This window comes from Mangifera indica, chromosome 3 (genome assembly GCF_011075055.1).
Source record: "Mangifera indica cultivar Alphonso chromosome 3, CATAS_Mindica_2.1, whole genome shotgun sequence".
Taxonomy (NCBI): Eukaryota; Viridiplantae; Streptophyta; class Magnoliopsida; order Sapindales; family Anacardiaceae; genus Mangifera; species Mangifera indica.
This window is the reverse complement of record NC_058139.1, coordinates 7730545-7756669: the sequence shown is the minus strand read 5'-3', so window position 1 is coordinate 7756669 and position 26125 is coordinate 7730545. Positions and strand designations below refer to the sequence as shown.

The 26125-nt window shown below is 34.0% G+C and overlaps 4 protein-coding genes across 6 annotated transcripts; 3 read left to right on the top strand and 1 right to left on the bottom strand.

Moving 5' to 3' along the window:
* The first annotated feature begins 1262 nt into the window (after positions 1 to 1262).
* Positions 1263 to 7474, top strand: LOC123210407 (lysM domain receptor-like kinase 3). Its single transcript, XM_044628741.1, has 11 exons — positions 1263 to 2347; positions 3428 to 3505; positions 3728 to 4027; positions 4404 to 4549; positions 4650 to 4739; positions 4847 to 4952; positions 5200 to 5351; positions 5448 to 5545; positions 5630 to 5777; positions 6447 to 6554; positions 7025 to 7474. The coding sequence occupies exons 1-11, from the start codon at positions 1741 to 1743 to the stop codon at positions 7187 to 7189; spliced, it is 1998 nt and encodes a 665-aa protein (XP_044484676.1). The 5' UTR covers positions 1263 to 1740; the 3' UTR covers positions 7190 to 7474.
* A 1339-nt stretch (positions 7475 to 8813) lies between these two features.
* On the bottom strand, positions 8814 to 10711 carry LOC123212405 (clavaminate synthase-like protein At3g21360). Its single transcript, XM_044631526.1, has 3 exons — positions 10154 to 10711; positions 9562 to 9815; positions 8814 to 9420 (listed from the first exon to the last, which is right to left on the bottom strand). The coding sequence occupies exons 1-3, from the start codon at positions 10541 to 10543 to the stop codon at positions 9057 to 9059; spliced, it is 1008 nt and encodes a 335-aa protein (XP_044487461.1). The 5' UTR covers positions 10544 to 10711; the 3' UTR covers positions 8814 to 9056.
* A 111-nt stretch (positions 10712 to 10822) lies between these two features.
* LOC123212403 lies at positions 10823 to 14291 on the top strand. Of its 2 annotated transcripts, none has more exons than XM_044631525.1 (4): positions 10823 to 11186; positions 12526 to 12636; positions 12746 to 13697; positions 13896 to 14291. In XM_044631525.1, exons 1-4 carry the CDS (start codon positions 10971 to 10973, stop codon positions 14129 to 14131), a joined length of 1515 nt encoding a protein of 504 aa, XP_044487460.1. In that variant the 5' UTR covers positions 10823 to 10970; the 3' UTR covers positions 14132 to 14291. The 2 variants fall into 2 exon arrangements, with proteins under 2 accessions (XP_044487460.1, XP_044487459.1); XM_044631524.1 differs by having other exon boundaries at positions 13887 to 14291.
* A 596-nt stretch (positions 14292 to 14887) lies between these two features.
* LOC123212251 (MMS19 nucleotide excision repair protein homolog) lies at positions 14888 to 25432 on the top strand. 2 transcript variants are annotated; one of them, XM_044631338.1, is made up of 20 exons: positions 14888 to 15081; positions 15448 to 15510; positions 15615 to 15669; positions 15930 to 16027; positions 16257 to 16415; positions 16529 to 16588; positions 17432 to 17614; positions 18494 to 18547; positions 18992 to 19078; positions 19214 to 19931; positions 20479 to 20858; positions 21307 to 21380; positions 22142 to 22247; positions 22329 to 23230; positions 24017 to 24092; positions 24208 to 24319; positions 24448 to 24524; positions 24623 to 24703; positions 24900 to 24979; positions 25075 to 25432. In XM_044631338.1, the coding sequence occupies exons 1-20, from the start codon at positions 15010 to 15012 to the stop codon at positions 25106 to 25108; spliced, it is 3471 nt and encodes a 1156-aa protein (XP_044487273.1). In that variant the 5' UTR covers positions 14888 to 15009; the 3' UTR covers positions 25109 to 25432. The 2 variants fall into 2 exon arrangements, with proteins under 2 accessions (XP_044487273.1, XP_044487274.1); XM_044631339.1 differs by lacking the exons at positions 14888 to 15081; positions 15448 to 15510; positions 15615 to 15669 and having other exon boundaries at positions 16261 to 16415.
* Positions 25433 to 26125: the final 693 nt, after the last annotated feature.

Below are 26125 nucleotides of genomic sequence, written 5' to 3'. Positions count from 1 at the left end.
AAAATATTATATATTTATATTACAGTTGTCTCCTCTCCACGTGTGGCCCTACCATTATTACGCTTTTCAATTAATCGCCTTTTTTCGAGCTCTCGTTCCCCGTCTCTGGCGCCATTGCATTGACCTGCTTTTACTTTTTCTTTTTAGCCCTTGATAACTTCAAATTTACTAAATTTCGTAAATTGGTGTTTGGTTCATATTTGAAAATAAAGTTTATATAATTAAAAAGAATAAATAAGTTAATGTTCTTTCATGAGTTGATGAGTAATTTTGATTTTATTAAAAATAAAATTTTATTTATTTATTTTAAATTTATAAATAAATAAAAATTTATTTTATTTTATGATTAATTATTTTTAATTTAAAATAATATAATATTTAATTATATGATAATATATTTAAAATGAAAACAAAAACAACATATACCAACCCCATCTGTGCTTAAGTGTCGGTAACTAGGGGTCAAAGAGTCGCCAATAAAGCGGCGATGAAAAGAGTTTATGTGGACAACCCTGTGGGAGCGACAAACAGTGACTGTCGAGTCCAGTTCTTCGCAACTTGTGCCATCCTTTTACCCAAAACCACCCTTCACTTCTCATCTCCAGTATCAATTTCCGATTTTACTCCTTACTGATTTTAATATTTACATTTCTATTTTTGGAAAATTAATAAATAAATTGGTTTTACATCTAATTTGATTACTATTTGACGACCCTTATTCATGCTTATTTTGAGAAATGTTATCAATAGATAAATTTCTAAACATAAAACACAAAAAATAAAGTAAAAAATGAAAAAAATAAATTTATATCTAAACTCTTCACAATTTATCACATAAAAAATTCACGATATATTTTTGAAATAACAAATTTTTTATATATTAATAAATTATTAGTGAAGCTTTATATATTTATAAATAATAAATATGTTTAATATTAATTTATCTTTAATTAAAAATTTATTCAATACAAAGAATAACATATTTACAAGTTAAATGTTAATTAGTTTTTATTATTTATAACTTAATAATATTCTTTGTTATATTAAAAAATATAATTAAGTAGATTAATTCATTAACGAAAGAAAATATCCTTAAAATATAACTTAATTGAAATTCTTTTAGGTAGATTTAAGAAATTACAATTAGAATTTTTATTAACATCAAAAGAAAAAAAAATTATTTCAAAGCATATTTCTTAAAATTGAATTATTTATTTATTTATTTATTTTACGAGGGGCAGTGTAGCTCATTGCAAAAGTGGTCTCTGGCGGTTGGTGGTTCTCTGACTCTTGTCTGAAAGTCGCTTTCTCTTTTCACGGTGTCATGCTCACTCAGCAGTTACCTGGCTGAGTGCAAAACAACACTAAACCTGAACAACTACTCTTTGCATAAAAACATAACATGTTTTTCCTTTCCTCAGATTCCTCTCTTCCTCATTCCTTTCTTCTTCTGTCCTTTAAACCCCCTTAATATTTTTTTATCTCAACTATTCACTCCGCAGGCTTACCCTTTTCTCTCACTTTCCCACCACTTAAAAAAAAAAAAAAATCAAATTATTGTTTTTGTTACTACCCTGATAGCTATACCCAACATTCTTTCACTCATTTTCCTAAAGAATTTTTTTGTTTTTTTACCTGGTTAAAGTTTTTGTTTTTCTGCTCTGAGTTCAGCTCAAAATTTCCTCTTTTTAGTTTGTATAAGCTGAGGGTTGAATTTTAGTCCTAGTTTAAAGTTAAAAAATGACGCTTGAACGTTTTCATTTCTTGGTTTCATTCTCTGTTGTGGTTTTTGTTTTACAAATCAAGTTTTGTTCATGTTCCTACAACACACAACCCATGAATTGTACGGACACAACTAGGTTATGCGCATCTTTTTTGGCGTATGAGATGAAGCCAAACCAGACTCTGGCGGTGATCCAAAGCATGTTTGATGTTTTACCCGGGGATGTGACTGTGGAGGGAAATGGTAATGGTTACATTTTTGTGAAGAAGAATTGTTCTTGTTTGTCAACGACTAAGTATTATGTGACCAACACAACATATACAGTGAAATCCAATGGAGGTTATGTCTATGATTTGGTTGTGAATGCATATGATGGGCTTGGTTTCTTGAACAGTAGTTCAAGGATGGCTAGAGTTGGTGCAGTGGTGTCATTGAGGCTATTTTGTGGGTGTTCAAACGGGTTGTGGAATTATTTGATGAGTTATGTGTTGAAAGAGGGGGATACTTTGCAGTCTTTGGCTAGCAGGTTTGGAATTAGTATGGACAGTATGGAGCTAGTGAATGGGATGGAGAATCCGAATAATGTGACCGTTGGTAATGTGTACTACATTCCATTGAATTCAGGTCAGTATCTTGATCTTAATTTTTCTTTTTACTATTTTACCTTTTTTTTTTTTCTCATGCAGTTTTTATTTTTGTGTGATAGACAAGGTTAGAATTTCAGGAATCACATTAGTGAGGGTGACTATTGGCAAATTTAAGATGATATTGGTATAATTTGGAAGAAATATGATTTGATAGTTAAAATACTTTTTAAATCAGCAAAATAAGTGGCCTATGCCCTTAATATATAATTTTGTGGATTGCTGACTTAAGTAGATGTAGCTGGAAGCTTGGTCAGGGCTTCAGGGTTTGCTTTGGGAGTGAGTTTGGATGGAAATCAATCAGAAATGAAAACATTTAGAATGGTTATAAAAGCGAGTTTGAGGTTGAGATTCTGCATCCACCCTGGACCTAAGCCTTAATAAGTCTGAGTGTGAACTGTTGAGAAGACTTAACAACTTTGATAGATTAAATTAAAAAAATGTGTTCTTACAAACTTATTCTTGTACATAAATTTCGTAAATATGGTTTCTGTACATAGTGTAGGCGCAAAGTAGATGGCTGAATTGAGCATTGATGTGGAAGAACATTTACATTTAGGCTAAATGTTGAATCAAAATCCTGTTGTTTTCATGCAGTCAACTTCTATTAAAACCTCTATGTTAACAGAAGTGTACAAGAGTGAACCCTGTTATACTGGTGGTTTTCTACTATTAGGAAATGCTCCATTTTAGTTGAAAATTTAGGGTTTTTGTTGAGAGTAAATATATACTCTTCAAGTATGCTAAGGAAACAAAAAATGAGAAATATCAACAAGCTTGCACATCTTGGTTTTCTCCTGCAAAATGGTATCAGAAAACTCAAGAAATTCTCAGAGGTAGAATCTATTGTCAGTAGAGTTTTTTTCCATCAGGCCAGCAGAAGGAAAAACAGAAAGAAAAGAAAAGAGCTTGAAAACTAGGTTCGAGTTTGTAATGTATATTGTTTGTTGTCTTCTAATTATTGGCTCTGCACATTTAATTAAACATTTCCAGGTACGCTGAATGTGAAATGTCACTGTTTTGAACAGTGTCCTATATTTCAAGTTATTTTCTTTTGTAGTTCCCGGTGAGCCTTATCCTGTGGAGAATGATAACCCTCCTGCTCCAGTTCCTGCACCAGCTGCTGACAATTTTGAAGGTACGAAAATGATTATTTTGTTTCATATATTGACTATACTCAAAAGCTGAATATATTGAAATAGAGATGGAATGTGTATGAGACCTTCCATGTTAACCATGGGGTTAAATGTATTTGAAATGCTTTAAGCCAAAATGCTATCTAGATCTCTATGATAAAGTATGTATTGCTTATCTTGGAGTTTTTGAGAAATATAATGACTCATTAGCTATTTATTTGCAGTAACTGAAGTTGATCATAATGATCACGTGCCATATGGATGGATTGTTGGGGGTCTAGGGGCTGGACTGGCTCTCATTATATTGAGCATTGTTGTTTGTATTTGCTTAAGGTCATCAAGCTGCTTTACTGAACCCCGTGGAAATTCTGCTAAAGATCCCAGTGGCAAGAGTTCCCATAAGTTTCACATTCTTCGGAAGTCTAGTTTCTGTTGTGGTTCAGGAAGGTATGTCGGCAGCATGTCTGGGGACAATAAGCAGGCTACTGCTGAAGCTAGCCACCCTCCAGTTACCATCTCCAAAGGTATGTACGGTACAATTGTTGATTACTCAAAGCTAGATTTTACTCCTCACATTTCAATGTATTTTTGGATTCTAAAAAAATTTTTTAAATTTAGATTTTGTGTTAAATAGGGTTAAGCTTTATAATCCAAAACATCCAAATAATGGTTTGGTGTAGATGACTTTGTTTGCTATTGAGCATCATGTGGCAAATTTATTTAATTTTTTGTTCTATTCTCATGATTTAATGTCATGTACTAAATTTACGATTTTTTGCATTGTTACAGAAATCAGAGACTTAAATTAGTTCTCTTTTCCTTCATTAATCAATATGGTGATATTTATTTCAGTTTTCAGCTGAGCATCCTTGAATGATATTCTTTTCTCTCTGCTTCCAGCTCTTGGGACTGATGTATTTGACGTGGATAAGCCAGTAGTTTTTACATACGATGATATTCTTTTCTCAACTGATGGGTTCTCCGATTCAAATCTTCTGGGACATGGAACATATGGTTCTGTGTATTATGGCAACCTTCATAACCAGGTTCTAAGTGCTTGACACTCTTTTTCATATAACAATTTCTGTTTAGGAAAAGTACAATTTCTCACCACGTTACTATTAAAGTGGATTTGGATACATTCAGGAAGTTGCTATCAAAAGGATGACTGCAACAAAAACCAAAGAATTCATGGCAGAGATGAAAATCCTATGCAAAGTTCATCATACTAATCTGGTAAAACTCTTTGTGATTTCAGTGATGACCAATTTGTATGACACGTGAATCTTGTTATTCTGAGAAGTTTAAAGCATTGACTTCTATCTTGATTAAACTTTGTCAAGGTTGAATTGATTGGCTATGCAGCAACAGATGATGAGCTCTTTCTTATTTATGAATATGCCCAAAAGGGTTCTCTCAAAAGCCATTTACATGATCCTCAGAATAAAGGTAAGATACTTGTCAATATATTTGTGTTGGTTCTGGTTGATTTTGGTGTCAGATTTGGCCTGATATGATTTAGCTCTTCACCTAACAAGACTCTATGGGTGAGAGTGACCCTAAACTTATTTGACATGTTTGTGCGTGTTTCCTGAAAAATGCCTAACCTTTTTTAAGGTTGGTGACATCTTGTACTGTTTGCAGCAATATTAGGTTTCATGATACTTACAAGTGCAAATGTTTAATATTCTTGAAGGTCATACATCATTATCTTGGGTCATGAGGTTACAGATTGCACTTGATGCTGCTAGAGGTCTCGAATACATCCACGAACATACTAAAACCCATTACGTTCATCGAGATATTAAGACAAGCAACATCTTACTTGATGATGCTTTTAGAGCAAAGGTTCTAGTTCATTGCATCTTGTTGATTTTTTCATATTTTGGGTCTTGGTATACATATTTGTATCTTGCTGATGTTATTTGATATCATTGCATGTAGATTTCAGATTTTGGGTTGGCAAAACTTGTTGGAAAAACAGGCGATGGAGAAGCCACGACAACCAAAGTTGTTGGTACGTTTGGTTATTTGGCACCAGAGTAAGTGATAATACTTTTAATTAGCTACTACATGTCCATGACAAATCTTTCAGCTTTTCAACTGTTCTGCTATTGTATTTGCAGATACTTGAGTGATGGCCTGGCCACTGCCAAAAGTGATGTTTATGCATTTGGTGTGGTTCTTTTTGAGATAATATCAGGGAAAGAGGCCATTATAAGAAATGAAGGCATGGTGACAAAAAATCATGAGAGACGTTCATTAGCATCGGTTGTAAGTTTAAATGTTGCATATTTTTTAAAGTTAGTCCAAATGAGGATAAGCATAGAATTTATGAAAAATTCTCTTGTCTATCCTTTTTTCAATTGATATAAGTATATTTTGATGAAGTTGTATGGTTTAGCCTTCTGTATAGAGCTAAAATTGTCTGTATGGACATCTTTCTCACTTTACCCTCTTGTATATCCCTTTTTCAATTGATATAAGCATATTTTGCTTTTATAAAAAGAGATTATAAAAAAAAAATCAAGAAGAATGCATATCAGAAGACAAACACTTCCGGCAGCCAGTAAAAGAGGCCTTGCCTTGGTAGCAACTATGAAAACATTTCAACAGGTGGATGAAAGTTAGATGGGAACTTACCTAAAAGCTCCCATGCTTTCTGTTGTATCTTTTAAATATGAGCAAGTAACATCACCTAATGATGTCTAACGACTTTCCAACTTGGAACTTTTTTTGTACACTCAATAAGCATTGAACCAAATTCTTATGGAAAAATTACTCAGTCGAATCAGAATATTCCCTGTTACTTGTGTGCATGTGTTTCATTTATTATGTTGTTATACTACACTATGTTTTTATGTTTCAAGCCTTTACTTGAGCACACATCAATATTGATGCTATTTGTCTCACTGAATTCCATTGCTGTTTGTTAAATTGCAGATGTTATCAGCACTTAGGAACTCACCTGACTCAATGAGAATGTCAAGCTTGAAAGACTACATCGACCCTAATTTGATGGATTTGTATCCCCATGATTGTGTGTTCAAGGTAAATTTATTCACCTTTTGTCTCTCATACTCGAAGATGATGGAGATTGTTATAAAACTGTGCAGATATTCATAGTCCTCACTTAATGATGTGTCCATAGAAAACTATTAAAACTTAAAGTTAGACTATGTGCACTAATAATAAATAATAATTTGTATATTAACAATGATGTGTTACAATGTGATTAGGTGGTATTTTATCTCTAATTTAAAATCACTCAATTATACGGTGATATGTTATCATCAGTACATACATTAGTACGTATTGTTAATGCACAAAGTTTTATTGCTAAAACTTACATGCAAATTAGAGAACCTTAAACCAAACAAAAAAGAATGATCTTGTACTCGAAATGACAATATAAGTAGGAGCATGATCTCTAGGCTTTGAATATGACAAGTTAAGTGTGGAATTACATTTACCAGTCTAGTGACTCACCTCTTTGTTAATTGGAATACTTCCTTGTTTAGGTGGCCATGCTTGCGAAACAATGTGTTGATGAGGATCCTATCCTTCGTCCAGACATGAAGCAAGTTGTAATTTCTCTGTCACAGATCCTCTTGTCATCTGTGGAGTGGGAAGCAACTCTTGCTGGGAACAGCCAAGTTTTTAGTGGCCTTGTCCAAGGAAGATAGTAATGGAGGCGATGCCTTTCCTCTCCCACCACTTTAATATCCTAATTTCTTTTCTTTCTTTCTTTACCCCACTTGTTCCTTTTTCATCTTTATAGCTATGTGTGTATAGAAGCACTGAATTAAAGTGGCTATGTGGTGGTGTTAATAGGTTCTTACAAATTCTTTTTCTTGGTTTTTGTTATCCCTGTTTCAATCTTAATTGATCCATCTCTTTGAAGTTTCATTTGTGTGGGAAAATTTTGGTGTAATGCAAATCATATAATTCTTAGTGTTTCATTTGTGTGAGTGAATTTTTGTATTATTTTTCATTTTTTTTATACAAATTGAAATTTTCATTTATCTGTGCCTTTGTCATGGTTCAAGAGGCTGATGTTTCTTTCACTGTACCAGAGGAAGCAAAGTAATGCTAAAGCAATATATAATATCCCAACACCTTTTAAGCTTTAAATCTTGCTTTACTTAAAATAGGAGTCTCGATGAATTTATTGAGTTGAAAGAAGAGCTTTCTATGTTCATTTTGATCTTTAATCTCTCAGTCATGTGGCCAGCTTTCTGATTTGCCGCCTTGGGAAACTCAAAGATTTGACATTTGAAGCGACAAGATGTATTGTTTTAACATCAACCGGAATGGAATTGAAAATTCATGCTGAGAACTTGAGATTTAACTGAAACTTGAATTATGTACTTATTAACTGTATAAAAAAATAGACTCTTGCTCAACCATTTTCGATGTTGATGTTCAAATGATAAGGAATTGCAAACATCCTGGCCATCAGAGAATTGAAGATATAACAACTGTGTAAAAGGCTTTTAGAGGCGATTGGTAGCCAACAAAGAACTGATTATAGCTTGAATACAGTTTTAAAAAACATCCCCATTATTTTTAAAAATTACAGTTTATCTTCCAATATATAATTTTACAACAAAGACATCCTTCTATTATTGTTGTTTTATTAATCGAGTTTAATTTTGTGTGAGAAAGTATTATATATGATTGATTTTGGGAGAAAAGTGTTATTTTTACCAAATAGGGTGGAAAAGTGTTTTAAGACCTAAACTAGTAAATTACTCTTTTGCTTATTAATTCTGCCTCCTAATTAATTAATGAAACTCGTAAAAATAGAAGCATAAATTCAACAATTAGCCACATAAATTCTATAAATTTTGTAGAAGAATTATTTATACCCGCAATATTAATGCAATTAACAAATAAAGAAAATTGGAAAGTTGATTTGAGAAACTGTTAAATGCCTCAAGTTCGTTAACTTTTCCGTCTTTATTGCATTTCAGGCCATTTTGAGGGAAAATGAATTCCATTCATGGATAGTTAAAGAGTTGGAATCAGAGAGAGAGAGAGTCTTAGTTTGAAGGTAAATTAATACCTCTCAACTCCTATTTGTCTGTAATGAAGAACTTGTTATCATGATTTGGATGTTTTTTTTTTTTTGTTGTTATTAAATTTTAATACTCAAAGTCATTTGATTACTTACTAATACAGATACTATTATAACTATGTCTTGTTTGGCTGCTGAGAAAATTCTGAAATGAAAGATTTGGAGGATTGTAAGACGTTTTAGGACTTTGTTTGGATGCAGAAAAAGAAAAAAAGTGAAACGGATGAATATTAGACATTTGAATATGGAAATCTTCATATTAATCCACAAAGATATAACATGCAGCTTCATTTTTTTCTGTCAAAATTTTCATGTCTTTTTCAGTGTCAAGTTGGCCTAAAATGGCTATACAAGGACACAATAACAGGTATGGTATACAAGCAGAGAACTCAAGCTTTCATTATTATGGAGCATCCAATATATATTTCAGGCAAATAGAAAATCATACACAAGCCATTATTAACTGATCTTCGCTACTTGCAAAGTGAAGCTAATATGCGGCGTGGAGGATTGAATGATCTTCTGGCATGAAGCACAGCCCAGTTATCTATCAGCAAAACATCACCTCTCTGCCAAGGAATGGCAACGGATTCCTCTTCCAGGATTTTCAGACAATCAAAGAGTATATCAGCTGGCAACGGATTGCCATCTCCGAAAGTCACTGCCTTCACTGGATCGTTTCGCTTGTCTTTCCACCCTGTGTAAGCAGCTACCATGCTGTTGAACCAGATTTTGCGACCCCTTGATTCGTCATACTTGATGGCTGGAATCGGACCCATGATTGTTTTTACTCCGCCATCCTCCATCCACTCCAATTTCATTCCCAGCTTAGCAGCCCTGTGGAAAGATAATTGAGAGCCAATTTAGCTCAACTTTCATAGCTAGATACACTTATATAATTTAAGCTAAATGATCATGTTTATATGATTCTAGCTGAATCAGGACCCCAATTGTTAATTAGATGATTAAATCACAAACCTTTCTTCAGCCAAGTTCTTGTCATCAGTCAAGAAAGTGGATTTCCATCCACGGCCGATTGGCGACGAAGGATCATCCTCCTCTCCTAGTACTCTTGTATAAATCAATCCATGTTGCTCTAATTGTTCAACAAATTCAGGGTATCTCTGTTTCATCCTTTCATAGACAATGTGGCTGAGGACTATAGGAGTTTCTCCTTCACTTCCAGGCTCTACTTCACAGAAGAAGAACAACTTGGATGGGAACTCAGGAACCTGTTGAATAAGCCTTGTGAGCCCAAATTTTTTTTTTTTTTTTTAAGGAACACTTTTATACAAAAAGAATTATTTACTGGGGCATCTCTAAAAGTGCTTTTTGAAGAGAAGGGAAAAACTAAAAGCTGTTTTAATATCTATTTAAGCCAAACATTGAACATTAACCACAAACGTTCTTTTTACTATTAATCACTTCTGATAATATCAAAATCCTGAAATTGAAAACAGAACTCTAAACTCTTTCATGACATGTTGGAGAATTCAACCTCATCAAGAAGTCAACCAAAAAAAAAAAAACCCTCAAAATTCAATTTTAAAAAAAAAAAACTCCAACCAACCTGAGCCATTTCATGGTGAAAAGGAATTTTCTGATCAGGCGGGGGCTCGTTTGCCGTAAAAACCCGACCAACAACGTTGGTCCGAGGGGCTGCACCACCCACGTACGGCAACTCCTCGTAACCAAAAGCCTCAACGACGTCGTTGAAGTCCTTGGCCGCCTTCACATCAAACCCTCTGAAAAGCACAGCTCCTGCTCTATGCAGTACAGAATCAAGAAACTGTTTCTGGGTGGTAATGGTTTCCGTCAAAAGAGACAAAGAAAACGGAACTTTTATTGGGTTTGGGGAGAGAACTGAAGGGAAAGAAATGGAGTTGTAGCTTCTTTGTTGCGGGATTTGGATTTCTGTGAAAAGGTGGGCAATGAAACTCTTTGTTGCGGGATCTTTCATATTGTTTTTGTTTGCTGTTTCTGTGTCGAATGTATTAAAACTCCAGTCAGATAGAAGTGCTTGAGTGAAATTGTGTTGTTGTTTGTCTTGGAGTTTACAGTGTCGTGCTCTTGTGGAGTGATTTGAAGGGGCCTCGGGGAGTGTCCTGGAAATAAAAGGCGTCCAGGTTCAGGCGATGGAACGTTTTGTACATTACAAATCAACCTATCAATTTCTTTCATTTTTTGTCACAAGTTGTCTAGTTAGACTTGGGCCGGGTCACCATTAAAAAACCCGACCAAACCCAACCCTCGTCTGCCTCCTGGAAAATTCAATTGAAAGTAGTTGCCGTAAAATCCCGCCTGGAGCTTAGGGAAAAAAAAATTCAAAGTCTTAACAGAAACGCAAACTCGGAGACAGATTCCAATTCCGGTACACAGACACTGAGATGCAGAGGAACGATACGAAACAGAAATCAATCCGAAAACCGCTGCGAGATTTATCAAGTAACAACAACATCAAAGATGGAGGCGGATGTTTTCCCAAATGCGGGAACGCGAAGAAGAAATCGAACGACAATAAGCAAATCGAAGAAGCGTCAGACAACAACGCACTCGATCGCCTCTTGCTTGTTCAGTCCGATATTTCGAAACTTCTTCAACAGGTTTTACTCCGAGACCTTCATAATCAGTACTTACAACTTTCTTTTTTTATTATTTTTTAAATAATTTGAGTGGTATGACATATTTGAGTAATGTAATCAAATTGAATTTAGGATTAGTGTTTTTAGTTGTACGACATTCATTTTGTATTTTTGAGAATTTTTTTTTCTTGTATTGTAAGTTTTTGAAAGACTTATTGGCCGCGTTTGATAATAGGGAAATGGAATTGCGTTGAGATAGACATATTGTTTTTGTTTATTTCTAGTTATTTGGTTAAGTTCTGTATCGCCAAATACAATCCAAGCGGTGGGTCTAAATTTGGACCTCGTTGTTTTGATATAGATAAGCATATTGTAAATCTACATATTTTTTGGTTGCTTTTCTATGTTTTGGGAATTTTAGCTGTATTGAATTTGAAAAGAGTTCATTGTTGGATTGAATTTGGATAATTGAAGAAAGATGTTAGGTATGTTTAAGTTTCTTTTGTGTTTACGCACCTGATAACAAATTGTGCCAATTTTATTTTCAAGGATAGATCAAAGTAATTGTTAAATTGTGAAGATGACAGCATTATTTATCTTGGATTGGCATGGTTCAGAATGTAAAGTCCTTCATTTGTGGCTTGAAACTTCAACTTGCTGTACTGCAACGTTAGCATGTAGAGGCAGCAAAGTTGAGTATGGATGTGGTTGTTGTGTTATGCAGTCGTATTCAAGGACAGAAACTATCTTCTATGAATGTATGGTTGTATAGTTGCTGTTTCAGTAGCAATAACCCAATATAGTGGCAATCTTGCAACATTTTTAGACTCTGCCTGCCCATACAAAAGGACTGAAGGAGTAGTATATAAAATATTAAAGTGGCTAAGAGATTCACTTTTAGCTTACACATCTGAGTTTGATTTGCATAGGTAAAACCTATGCAGTATTGCAGCTATAATTCAAGGGGAACTATTGCCGGAGGACCTTTTCCCCCTTAATGCAAATTTAAGTTTTAAAACCCGGATAGTAAGCATCCATGCGCTTTCGGTCTATAATCTGGCCAGTAAGGATCTTCTTGGCCTTTATCTGAACTCACCGAGTCACACTTCATATGATAACATTTTGGTTTTCAGAAGGTGTCTAAACTGAGAGAGATGTTCCAAGAAAGCCAGTAACTTTTCTGGTACTGATGTTAGAAGTTCCTTTTATTCACAATGCTGAAGCCTAGGTTTAAGTTTTTATAACATCCAATGTACATAAGTAACTGCTTTTTATTTTCTTCTGAAATAGACATAGTTTATTGTTAATATGTTCCTTGAGCTGTTACTAAGGATACAATAATTAATGCCTTGAATTGCAGATTGACGAGCTAGTTATGCAAGCGCTTAAAGTTAAGACAATGAGCAAGGAGGGGAAAAAAGAAATTGAATCTTTCACTCATGTCTTGTCTCATATGAGTTCCACTTTGAAGGTCACTTTCCGCATTTCCTTATGTCCTGTTGGTGGGTGGATCATTACGTTTTTCGCTCCATATGTTCTATTGCTAAACTGATTTGAAATATCATATTGTATCATCACAGCCATGGGTTCCCAGATTCCAGAGGGCTCTCTCCAGTTCTGTTGAGTCTGAGAATCGGTTGGTACAGGCATTTGCAGGTAAATCTGCTTTTGCTGCAGATGAAGATGAAAGAACTTGTGAGTATGGGAGTCCAGAAGATGACAAGGAGCACACTTTAATCTCTCCTTCCCCCCTTGTGTCCTGGCGAGTCAATTGCACTGTTGAAAGAAACAAACAAGTGTTTCTGCTCACACCTCTTCCTATCTTGAAAGCTTTGTCATCCAAACACCAAGAACATTCCAAATCACTATTTGAAAGCATTACTTCCAATCACACCATTGAGCTACCGCCATTTGCAACTATTTCGGGAGATACAAATGATGATTTGCTTGAAGGAGTGCCAATAGAAGCAACTCCAAGGAAGCCTTCTGAATGTCTATCAGCTGGAAAAGGAAACACTCTAGAGTCTGCATTTGTTGTTTCACCAATGGTTCCAAAAGGAGACCACTCTATGCTTATGATGACCCCATGTTTAAAAATGTCCCCTCCTAAATCTTGTATATTGCTGGAGCCCATTTCTGGGTGCACTCATCGACCCTGGGACAAAGTTCGTAAGTCAACCCCATTTCCTGTTGGAATGCATAATTGCGGAAGTTCACAATCTTCTGAATCCTCAGGTAGTGAAGCTTCTGAGGACCTTGCTTTTAAGTATCCAGAGCTACTAGGAATTCAACAGGCTCGTAAATCAGTAATTCAGAAGAAAGAGTTTGAAACTTCACCAGATTGGTCATTCTCACCTCCTAAAAGTTGTGTTTTGTTGGAGCCACCTGATGAAAAGTCACTGGAAAATGTTGCTGATGTTCACAACATGCTAATGACTTCTTGTGATTTAAATCAGCAGACAAAGCTCTCTGTATTAGATGAAAAAGATGTTCCAAAAACCTCACAGCAAGCCAGGAAATCGATCCACCCAGGTATTATCTTTGTTTTTTAGCTTTGCTATGATATATATATATATATATATATATATATATATATATATATATATATATATGCGTCTTTTCTCTGTGATAAACATGCATTAGTTTATAATACCACTATTATGATGCTGTGAGCGTGTATACTAAATTTCACTCAAATGTTTTTTGAAAAAATAATTCGAGGCAACGCAGCGATTGTAGAAAGTACCCCGCTGTGGAAGGAACTGGAAAGCACAATGAGAACAGGCAAGCTTCTCGGTGAGAATACTCTAAAGAAAGAGTTGTGGACGAGGTTTGAGGCAGCATCAAGTTTTGGGATCCGCTACAATGCCTCTGCATTGCAAACGACTGCCAGGAAAGGATTTCTTGACATGCTGGAAGAAGCCTCTTTTGATGAAGGAAGTTCATTGATCAATAGTCTCAGATAGCAATTAGTGTTACGTTCTGTAAATGGTGGCATTTGTTGTATGTTTTTGGATAGTGTCGAGTGGCATTTCAAAGTTGTCTTGGTGACATGGTGTTAGCCCAGTTGTACCACCTTAAATTATGTATTTTTTTTTATATTAAAAAAAATCAATTTTCCTCTGAGTTTTAGAGGGTTGCTGCTGCTTCTCTTTGTTAGCTACTTACACTGCCTATATTTGGTATACTTATCAGTATATTATAATACGATATGATATGATACATATATAAAATAATATATTTTATAAGATATATTAAATTGAATGATACAATAAATATAATATATAATACAATATAAATCTTATAATATAATATATATTATTAATATAAATTGACACACTTTTAAAAAAAAAATAATATGATATAAGTGTATATAAAAATTTAGAAATTTTTAATAGTGTTTACAATAATTTTTAAATTGACGATGCACCAATTAATTATTTCATTAATATTAATATTATTTTTTAAAAACTGTATCATATAATATAAAAAATTAATATTTTGATATACGACATAATATATGATTTGAATATTATTGAGAAAACTATAATTAATCAATTTATAAAAATATTGAGAAACTTTTTGAAATGAAAGTTTTTGCTGAAAACGCCGGGAACCGTGTAGAAACCGAAGCTCAAAGGGGGAAACGAGGGAAACGCAAACATACGCGCCATTTAAGTGATAACTAAACTATTGGGGTCAACATAAAAATTGAAACACTGCTCTCTGTTTCTTGCTAGTTTTAGCTTCCGCTTTCTTTTAACTCATTTCGACACTGGGTCACAAAACCCCTCTCGCTCTCCTGCTAAAACCCTAACTTATTATTCAATCTTTCCGCAAACCAATGGCACAATTGAGTCAGCTGAGTCAACACATTGAGTCATTCGTTAACTTGTCCAGCTCGCCCGCCCACCAGGTTCTTAACCGACAACTCTTGATGTTGTTTCTGTTAAACATTAAGAAAACTTATAAAAAAATTAAAATTTAGAACCTAATATATGTAGCCAACGGAGTTATTATTTTTATTTTTGGATTCTTCTCTGAGTTAATTATGCCTGTGTGTACAGAATGCAGAACTTGAATTTAATTTTTTTTATTATAACTCTAGTTACGTGTATATGTATGAAATAGCCAAGTTTGAACCTAAATTGTGTAATTATTTGTTTATCAGTGTGTTTCACAGTATGCATTTTCTAAATGAAGAATAGTTATTTAATCATACATGTGCATATGTATAGCTCTGATGAATTTGAGTATATAATTGTACTTGTGTTGATTACAGGCTGCAAGTTTGGATGCAATTGTTTCTTTGTTGAAGAATAATGTATTGACTATAGAGAAACTGGTATGGTTCACATGAAGTCTTTTTGTTTGTGCTGAGTCTTTTTTTCATCAGGTGATTTTGTTGATGCTTCTCTTTACTTTGCCGTTTTCTATAATAATTTCTAGGTCATAGAGATGGATATGTATTTGACTACCACTGATGATGTCACTCGTGCAAGAGGTAAACGATTTAATGGTTTGTGTCTATGACCTTAGATTGTAGTTTCATTGGATTATCATATCACTGTCATGTTCCTTTGATGATTTTGAGTGAGAAAAGAAGGAAAGATAATCCAAAAATTTCCAGCCAAGTTGTGTTTTGGTCAGCCATGCTAAATTTTACTTTGTTTAGTTCTTATTTGTATTTTTTTTCTTTATTTCTTTCAAAGAATTAGCAAACAATTTGAGAATGAATCAAGGAATGTGCACTTCCTTTTTCAGGCATGCTTCTTCTTGGAGAAGTCCTTTCAAAGCTTGCATCAAAGCCACTGGATGATGCTACTATACATAGCCTGATAGTATTCTTCTCAGATAGACTGGTGAGTGTAGTGTTTCTCATTTATAACTTTATCTTTAAGAAGAATTAATGAATTTCTATTCTTTTATTTATTTCACAAGCATTACTAACACTGATTAGCATGGATTTTAAATGCTTTCATTTCATTACATTGGCATTCCATCCATTTTTTTGCTTATTTGAGGTTGATTATTATCAGTTTTATACATAGTAATTATAAAAATGGATAAATGATATTTTCCTTGGATCAGGCAGATTGGAAAGCTCTACGCGGTGCACTTGTTGGTTGTTTGGCACTAGTGAGTAGGAAAAGTAGTGGTGATGTGGTTACTGCAAATGATGCAAAAGCAGTTGCTCGGTCTTATTTACAAAACCTACAGGTGCAGTCATTAGCACAACATGACAGGAAGGTATGAAAATTTACATAACATGACTGTGTACCTTAAGTAATTCTGTTGGAAACTGACCATTGCAGTACTCATCGAAGTTTCTGTTGTTTGTCTTTCACATTTTATTCTTTCAGCTTTGCTTTGAACTTTTGGAAGGCCTATTGCAACGCTTTCCTGATGCCATTGCTTCACTGGTATTAGTCCTGTTCTCACTTTCTCTCAACTTGTACTTTACAGTGAATAGCTTATCACTTATTTCTGTAAACTAATGAAAATAAAGGAACCTTATCTGAGGCTTTATCACGAAAAGCAGAAGTTGGGCTATTGCACTTATGTTAAGGTCAAGAAAATGAAGCAAAGATTCAGCTTTAAGATCTTATGAATGATTTTTAGTTCAGGATGGAAGCTTTTTTTTTATTTTTTGAGCAAAATAATAATTTTCTCTAGTAGCTAGACCAACATTGAATTACAATGATGGAAAATTTTTATCTGTTTTGTTAATCGAACTTGTAACATCATATTCTAATTGTTTTTGTAATCTTTGTAGAACTGCATCTTTATTCTTAGTGAACAATTAGGTTAATTATATGCAAATTATTGAAATTTCTATAGTTGAATTTTTTTGGTTTTGAATTAGAATTTACATTGCATAAATTAAATCCAGTCATGCATGTGATACATGTCATAAGCCAAATCCAGTCATGCATGTGTGATCCCTTAATGTTTCTCACATGCAGGTTTATTTCATTTCTCACTTTTCTTGTGTGTTTTTCTATCATTATACCTTTTCTATTTCTGCACGTGAATTGTAGTTTAAATTCTTTTTCTCATACTCTCTCACAATCATACATACACACCAGTGACTCATGCATGTTCACATGTGCACTTGCATACTCTAGCCAAGGAATGCACTTTAAGCCATAAATATATTCAACCAAAATCATTCAATAAACTTGTGCTCATTTTTTACTTGATTTTCTTGACATATTTCCTTGCATTTCTTTTAAGTAACAATTAAATGGTTTATTGTGGTCTAGGGTGAAGACCTTCTATATGGAATCTGTGAAGCTATTGATGGGGAGAAGGATCCACAGTGCTTAATGCTAACTTTTTGCATTGTTGAGGTTGTGGTGCGAGTATTTCCAGATGATCTGCTTGCAAGTTTTGCTAGCGACCTTTTTGAAATTTTAGGCTGTTACTTCCCAATTCATTTTACGCATGTAAGCTTGGTTTATTTAGACAAACCATATTCTGTTTATCCTTATGCATTTTTTCTGTATTTGAATTGGCATAGGCTAATTTGAGCAGTTCAATATCGCAAGGAAGCTGGATTTATCTGGTTAATCACTTATAACATTAATTTGAGATCACTTTTTCGATACATATGAAGCATTCTCTTGTTTCATGTACATTTGTACCATATTTGTAATTTTATCCGGATATTTGAAGTGTCAATTTATGATTGTAACCTGTCCTTTCAGTATTGGGGTTGTTATTTTCTAGTTCTTTCTTCGATGCATTTGTTGGTGTGTCTCTGAAGCATTTTGTTTGTCTCTAGACATGTGCATGGGTTTGTGGTCCTAGGATTCTTAACCCATATCAGGGAAGCAACACATTATCTTATTTAGCAGAATTTTGGATTTTTAGTGGCTTTATCTCTTGTTTTCATAAAAGAGTATATGGGGAGTGTAGTACAGGGACCCCAAAATCAAGGCATGGTTGTTAAAAAAAAAAAAAGTTGTTTTAGTGGGTTGATCTTCAGGATACTTTGTCCCAGATATGCTATTTTATTTGATAAACAATATGCTTTTTTTTTTTTTTTTTTTGCTTTTATGTATCTGTTGTAAAAATGCAGAAGTGTTTTAGATGTTAATGGCTTAGATCTTAATGTCTGAACGTTTGTGTTCTATTGTCATGTCAATTAATCTTCTATGAACATGAAAAACATTTGAGTTTCCCTTTGGTTTCTGTGCTTCTATGTTGCTGATATGGGATCTGGATATTATTCTTTATGTCTTTGTCTGTGGATTTTACTGTTCTACATGGTTTTCTATTTGTTTGATCTACGGTTTATGATTTTCTTTGTATATTTTTTACAGTCTATGGGTGAAGACTTTGATGTGAAAAGGGATGATCTTTCAACTGCATTGATGGTATGTAAGTCAGTGTTGTCTACTATGCTTCGTTTCAATCACTTTAGCTTAACTGAATTCCTGCTTTAAAAAAATTTATCATTTATTTTTATATCTCCTCAGTTGCTCTTACATTTCCTCCAAATATTGTATGGATTTTCCTAAAAATGGTAAAGTAAAAAGTGTATAAAATTTTATTCCAGAAATTGATAGGACCTGGTTAATGTATTCAGCCCAAAATCATTATTATACTCTCAAGATATCTTAGCCACTGTGCCTCTCATCCCCAAACCGAAAAAAAAAAAAAGGAAAGGAAAACCTCTTCATAGAGTTGCAAAGGATATTGTAATACTCGTCAATGTTTATATACTTTGTTAACCACTGCTTTTTATTCTGTATCTGGCCTTTTACTTGGCCAACACTTGTTGGACTGATTCAATTCTCTGTCTCTCTCTTTTTCCACAGCGAGCATTTTCCTCCACTCCTCTTTTTGCTCCCTTTGCCATTCCATTGCTCCTTGAAAAACTTTCTTCTTCTTTGCCATCAGCAAAGGTCAGTATTGATTTTAATTGTATGTTGTTCCACGTGTTAGGATTTATTGTAATGATGTAATATTTGCTTCTATGCTTAGAATGATATTTTTAGCGTATTGAATCTTAGTGCTGGTTTTATGATTATATGCTGCAGGTTGATTCTCTGAAGTACCTCAGCAGTTGTACACTGACATATGGTGCAGACTGTATAGCGAAACATGCTGGAGCAATCTGGTCTTCGATAAAAGATGTGATATACTTTTCACTGGAGCATACTCTGTCCTTTGGTTTGGAATCACTGGATGGCCCTGGCTTTCAGGAGAATGCAATTTTACAAGAAGCTCTAACTCTTTTGCAGATAGTTATCAAGCAAAACACTGATTTGTTTTTAAGTCAGATTATAGCTGATGAAGATATAAATTTTATTTTAAAATCCATCTCTAATTTTAATAGTTACAATAAAATTCCTATGCAAAGCAAGCAGAAACTACATGCAGTTGGTTGTATCCTTTCTGTCTCTGTCAAGGCTTCTCTTTCCTCCTGCATTAGAGTTATTGAAAGTTTCTTCCCCACCCTGGTGAATGCTTTGGGGCTTTCAGTCAGAAACTTGCCTCAGGATTGCTTTCCAAGTGATAATTATGTGTTTGCTGAAAGGCTTAATCATGCAGCTCTTTATCTCTGCATTGAACTTATTGCAGCATGCCGAGATGTAGTATCAGGCTCTGAACAATTCATGACAGAGTCTGGCTTTGCACATGAGAAATGGTGTTGCTTGATTCAGAGCTTTTCTGTTTCATTAACTAAGGCCTTCACTTTTACCTTGGCAAAGAGCGCAAAAGAAGATGCTTATGATGCAGATGCATATTTTGGAGGTGAATAGTTTTATTTTTCAGTCAGTTGGTGTCTATTCCCTGTTTATGATTTGAGCATGTGTGTCTTGATGTCTTTTCCCATTTTCATAACTGTTTTAAATCTCTCTCAACAAGCTTGCCCAGTGGTCATTTTGGAGGATCTAAGGCATATATTGCATGAATTTGCATACACCTGTTGATTACAAGTGTGCGTATATCAGAAGCCTGTATAATCTGGCATTCCAAGGTCTGCACAAACTTTTAAATAAACTTTAAATGTGTTCTAATATCTTCATCCCTGCCATGGGTAGTATACATCATTACTTACATTATCGAAACTGTTTATGTGATATAACTGAGTTTGGTATTTTGTCCTTTAGTCATATTTTTGCCTTAAAACAGTACATGTGATGTGACATCATTGTTATATGAATATAATCTGTGACAAATACAATTAAGCTGATATGAAGTTACGTGATTAATTAATTTTTTCCTGATCATTCATCAATTGCTTCTTTAAATGAGTAATGATTTGTTGATCGTTCTTTTTCTTCTGAACTAAATACAGTGAAGGGTTTGCTGATTCTGGGCACATTCCCTGGTGGTTTTTTCACAATATCAAAATCCATATTTGAGGATATTTTATTGACATTGACATCAATTATTACTTTGGACTTCGAGAAGACTTTGTTGTGGAAGCTGGCGCTAAAGGCACTAGTGTACATTGGTGTCTCTGTTGATAGATGTCATGAATCTGAGAAGAAACTGAGCTACATGGGTATTGTCATAGACAAGATTGTTTCATTGGCGTCTTTCCATGATTTTAGTATGCCATTGCCTCTCAAATTGGAAGCAATTTCTGAGATTGGTGCAAGTGGAGCAAATTATTTGCTGAAAATTGTTCAAGGACTAGAAGAAGCTATATTTGACAATTTGTCTGAGATTTCTGTATGTTCAACTGCCAAGTTCTATGTTCTTTAAGTAGAAAACTTTTACTTAAAAGTCATGAAATGTTTTCATTGAAAGAAGATATTGGTTCAGTATCATTTTGTTGCCATTTGATGTTGTTTAGTTGTCTAGAGAAGTGTTTTATTATTATTTGAACTAGTCTATGTTTCTTATTTAATAAAATTATGTGCACTAATAATGATAACTAATTTGTATACTATGATGTGTCATCATATAATTAAGTGATTTTGGAATAGAGAAAAAGTAATGTTCAATCACATGGTGACACATTATCTTTAGTACACAAATTAGTACTCTTTGTTAGTGCACATAATTTTATTTTTTCTTATTTGACAAAGCATTTCCTCCAATGGGCTGCCCAAAGCTAATTTTTTAAATTTGTTCTTTTCTTTTGATGTTGGTTCATTTTTGCTTTCTCTTTGACTAGATCCATGGGAATTCTCAGTCAGCTGAAATCGTGGTTCAGCTTTTGGAATGCTACTCAGATAAGGTGTTTCCACGGTATACTCTTAATACCAAACATCATTGTACTGTTTTTTCAGTTCATTTGACTATTCTTTTTGCTGCTCTTGTGCAAAGACTCTTTTATTTGTGTTCCCTCATTTGTTGTGAAGGTGGAAATTTTTACAAATTAAAAGGTTATTGTTTTTCAAAAAAATTTGATGGGTATCCCACTGCTGGTGGTTATGTAATACGTTTAGCAACAATATTTGTTTGTGCTGCTTATGGCCTGCTATATATTCCAACTTACCCATATGTGCAACAAGTCTCCAAAAGTGTTGTTAACTTACGATGTTAGGAAGAGATGCTGTCAATCATAGCCCACATGATTCTTACTGTATTGTAGCTATCTTCTTTTTTTCCCCTGGAAAATTATCTTATGAATATTAAGCTTATGTAGTGTATGGATGGCATCACAGAATCTAGGTGCACATTTTCTTCTTAAAATGTAGATTGGACTCTCTGTATCTGTATGGGTGTGCATAATTGCATGTCTTTGTCAAAATTATCATGGGCAAGCATGACCACTCACCATCTACTATTTGTACTCATTCTGGTCACATTAGAAACTGGTAGAATGTTGTTGATCTTTAGTATGAGTCTCTACGATATGGATAATGATTGTCATCTATGCCTTCGGTGAAATTCCTTTAAGAGAAAATGGAGTAGGTTTTTAGTCATGTTTTCATACTCCTTTTATTTTCTAATCATTTGACATGACTTCCTCAAAAGATATAAAATCGATGTTGAAATGGTCTCAGGATCCATGAAACTGGAAGCTTTGAGGAAGTTTCGCTGAGGTTTGCTCTAAATATTTGGGGCCTTCTTGAAAATTGTGTGGCCTTCAGTGTCCAGGCTCATGAAAATGTGAGTCTTGTTGAATTTATTTTCACAGAATTTCTCTGGCTCAATGAATTATGTAGCACTAATATATTCATTGTACTGCAGGGGCTTCTTGATGCTACAATGAAGGCGATGAAGCTAGCCATTGCAAGTTGTTCAGTAGAGACTCAGACCATAATAGTTCAAAGAGCTTACAATGTACTTTCATCAGGCACTTCTTTTCCATTGAAGGAGCCAATGGTCGCCATTCCAATCCAACTGAAAGGACTACAGCTTACTCAAGAGATAGACATTGGTTCCAGTAGAGATGAATGGATATATTCACTATTTGCATCAGTAATTATAGCACTTCGTCCTCAAACACACATTCCGAATGTGAGGCTGGTATTACAGCTATTTATGACAACCATGCTCAAGGGTAATGTTCCAGCAGCTCAGGCATTGGGTTCCATGGTTAACAAATTTGTTCTGAACACCAATGTAATAGATGTATCAAGTACATGTACCTTGGAAGAAGCCATGGATATAATTTTCAACATGAGTTTATGTAGCTTTGATGATATTGCTTCTTCAAGGATATATGGTAGGATGAATAATGGTGGTGAGATGTGTCTTAACAGTATTTGCCGTGGTGTTGTAAATGGTAGATCTCTTCAAATCCATGCAGTCACTGGGCTGGCATGGATTGGAAAAGGTTTGCTTATGCGGGGGCATGAAAAAGTTAAAGACATAACTATGATTCTCTTAGAGTGCTTATTATCAAATGACCAAAAAGGTCCTTTACCGGTGGAGCAGGATTCCTCCGAAGACAGCTCTAAGCAGGGTGTGCATCCATCCGTGATGAAATGTGCTGCAGATGCATTTCAAATTCTTATGACTGATTCTGAAAATTGTCTATGCCGAAAATTCCACGCAACAATACGGCCACTTTATAAGCAACGTTTTTATTCAACCATAATGCCAATTCTGCAATCGTTGATTATGAAATCTGAGTCATCATTTTCAAGGTATGTATGTCCTTTTTCACTCATAGTAGAGTATATTTAGCTTTAGTTTTGGTTTTGAATTATTGTTTTTATTCCTGTTCATGGCATTCATTTTGGGCAAATGTATTGCTGCTTGAGTTATGTATACCAATAAATAAATTGTTGAAGTTGTATTGATTGATTGCTAATAATTCCTTTAATACATCTTCAAATAAGAGTCTGCTATAAACAAAGTTTTTGGTCCATTTTGCTTTATCCAATTAGTTTGTCTGTCCTAGGTCTGTCGAGGCCTTGTTCTACACAATAGCATGAATTAAAAATTGACTAAAATGCTGACAATATAAGATGTCAAGCAAATATTGGGACTCGTTGCTACTTTGTTTGATATTTGGCAACTTTTGTATCTCTACTTTCATTTTTAAAACATTCACCTTTTACCAGTTAATAATTTTCACTGATGTACGTACTAGAGAGATGCCTAAAGTGGATATTAAAGAAAAAGGAAATTACAACCTAATATAAGCATTCATGAAATTTGAAATTTCTTCAAGAGAATAATGTCCAAAAAGATTACATCTTTCTTTATATAATGAGATTGAGCTCTGAACTCTCAATATCCTTGTGGTACAAATCCATCTGACATAATAAATTTGTCTAGTGTATTGGTTAGAAGTTGTGCACTAAGTACTGTTGCATTACTGGCTTTGCCATCCTGAAGAAATATTTATTCTCGTTATAGTGAGGAATATACATAGGATCGATTTGAAACTATGTGATTACTTAGTGAAGCTGCTAATATGATTTCAGATCAATGCTGTGCCGGGCTTGTGCATACATTATATCAGATACTCCTGTAGTAGTTATCTTGAATGAAGCCAAGAAGGTTAGTGTTGAATAACGAAAATGAGTGTTATATTTCCTGCTATTCTTGTATATTGGATTACATCATGCATGTGTTTTTCTAGTTTTGCTGAAAGTATAATATTTTAATTTTGCAGGTAATTCCAATATTGATGGAGGGATTATCTGTGTTATGTAATGATGTTTTGGATAAACAAATTCTGTACAGTCTCGTGCTGGTCTTATCTGGAATATTGACAGAAAAAAATGGTAAGGCTGCTTGTATCCATATTCGTTATGGATTCAAAAAGAATTCTCTTCTATCATGATGAGCTGGTACGATGGCCTGCCACCAAAGTTAAGTAATTCATGTTTTACTTTTGTACATATTCTTGCAGGACAAGAGGCAATCCTTGAGTGCGCACATATCATCATTAATCATCTTATTGGATTAATTAGCTACTCTCATATGATGGTAAGAATTTCTTCAATAGCAAACTTGTTTTTTTCTAACTTGTTTCGGAAGTGTGTTCTTGGATATGAAATAGCTGGTAACTTTATTAATATTTTCAGCTTGTTCGAGAGACAGCAATTCAGTGTCTTATTGCCATGTCTAGCCTGCCTCAAGCACGAATTTACCCCATGAGAGTGCAGGTTAGTTAAGTAGAAGAATTTAATTATCAGCATTGCCACAATGAAGTTCTTTTTGCTGTTATCCTGTAGTTGCTTTTTGTAATTGCTGTATCAGTACCTCATTACATCTCTTCAAATCCAAGTTACTTGCTAATCCAAAAAATCACCATCTCCCTCGTGTCCTCATGTGATTTTCTATTTTAATTGTATTTATTAGGTACTAAAAGCGATATCAAAGGCACTAGATGACCCAAAGCGAGCTGTTCGTCAGGAAGCTGTAAGATGCCAGCATGCATGGTGAGTGCTTAAGTTCTAACCCTGTAATTTTAATGCATAGACATTTTCAAGGTTTTTGATAGTCACTGCCATTATTTTTGGTGATCATCAAACAGGGCACCAGTTGTATCAAGAAATCTTCAGTTCTGAAGATTGAGGAGTTTTTTCCCCTCGAAAGAGTGAACATGGAGACTGTTCTTAGCATGTCTCAATTATTTTTTTTTCTTTCTTAAAGTTGTTCATAAAATATTTGATCAAGCGTAGTTGTGAATATACAAAATGATTGCAAGGTTTTCTTGTCATTTAAAGAAATGAGACTGAATAGTAAATTGTTAATTTTCCTTGTACAGACTGTGCCTGTCTTTGGTGACAATGGAAAGGCCTTATATTTGACAATGGAAAATTACAGATGTAATCGAAATTCTCGCAACTTTGGGAGTAGGATTTTATCCAGAACTTGTTGAATATCGAAAATTGGGTTTTTTCAATTCATAGTTAAATTATTATCCTGACCAAATCTGATTCTTAAAAGAGTCTGTTTATAGTGAAGTTTATTTCTTTAAGTTGACATATTTATTAAAGTCAAACCAAAAGAAACATTGAATCATCAACAATCATTCATGGAAGTAGGGGTGGATTTGAGTCTATTTATAGTTTGGGTTTTCTTGAATGCCGATTGGATCAAGCGAGTTGAATTCAAACTTAGGTTCGAGTTCAGTGAAATTTATTTATAATAAATAATCCAAAATTTTAAAATGTTTCCTCTGGATGAGAGATTTTTTGTAAGACCATTTGTAAAAATTTTACATTTTTCTTTCTTTTGCAATATAATTTAATTTTCTTTTAATGTTTTTTTTTAATTAGACAGTATAAAACTTCAAAATAATTTTATAAGTTAAAAAATATTTTTCAGCAAGTTTGAGTCTAACCTTTTATAACTTAAACTCAAACTCGAGAATATCTTAAAATTTTGGTTCAAGTTTGACCTCAAAATATGATTGCTCATTTTGGGTTAAATGAAATTTAAGTTTGCGAAACTCAAATCACCTTAAGAAGAAGTACCAACCATTGAATTAACATTTTGATGTAAAATGGTGAAATATATAGGTAAGGTTGAATCAAATTTTTACCAGGTCTACCAAATTTACAAATAAAAATGACAGTGAA

What these genes read in the sequence shown, in the direction of transcription:
- LOC123210407 (XM_044628741.1), top strand. Translation starts at nt 1,741, where the DNA reads ATGACGCTTGAACGTTTTCATTTCTTGGTTTCATTCTCTGTTGTGGTT. An exon ending in TCCAGTTACCATCTCCAAAG is followed by an intron (nt 4,028 to 4,403) that starts GTATGTACGGTA and finishes CTCTGCTTCCAG; the next exon opens with CTCTTGGGACTGATGTATTT. An exon ending in ATGATGCTTTTAGAGCAAAG is followed by an intron (nt 5,352 to 5,447) that starts GTTCTAGTTCAT and finishes CATTGCATGTAG; the next exon opens with ATTTCAGATTTTGGGTTGGC.
- LOC123212405 (XM_044631526.1), bottom strand. Translation starts at nt 10,543, where the DNA reads ATGAAAGATCCCGCAACAAAGAGTTTCATTGCCCACCTTTTCACAGAA. An exon ending in TTCACCATGAAATGGCTCAG is followed by an intron (nt 9,816 to 10,153) that starts GTTGGTTGGAGT and finishes CTTATTCAACAG; the next exon opens with GTTCCTGAGTTCCCATCCAA. An exon ending in AAGAACTTGGCTGAAGAAAG is followed by an intron (nt 9,421 to 9,561) that starts GTTTGTGATTTA and finishes ATCTTTCCACAG; the next exon opens with GGCTGCTAAGCTGGGAATGA.
- LOC123212403 (XM_044631524.1), top strand. Translation starts at nt 10,971, where the DNA reads ATGCAGAGGAACGATACGAAACAGAAATCAATCCGAAAACCGCTGCGA. An exon ending in TTTCGAAACTTCTTCAACAG is followed by an intron (nt 11,187 to 12,525) that starts GTTTTACTCCGA and finishes CTTGAATTGCAG; the next exon opens with ATTGACGAGCTAGTTATGCA. An exon ending in CAGGAAATCGATCCACCCAG is followed by an intron (nt 13,698 to 13,886) that starts GTATTATCTTTG and finishes AAATAATTCGAG; the next exon opens with GCAACGCAGCGATTGTAGAA.
- LOC123212251 (XM_044631338.1), top strand. Translation starts at nt 15,010, where the DNA reads ATGGCACAATTGAGTCAGCTGAGTCAACACATTGAGTCATTCGTTAAC. An exon ending in TGATGTCACTCGTGCAAGAG is followed by an intron (nt 15,670 to 15,929) that starts GTAAACGATTTA and finishes TTCCTTTTTCAG; the next exon opens with GCATGCTTCTTCTTGGAGAA. An exon ending in TAGCACAACATGACAGGAAG is followed by an intron (nt 16,416 to 16,528) that starts GTATGAAAATTT and finishes TTATTCTTTCAG; the next exon opens with CTTTGCTTTGAACTTTTGGA.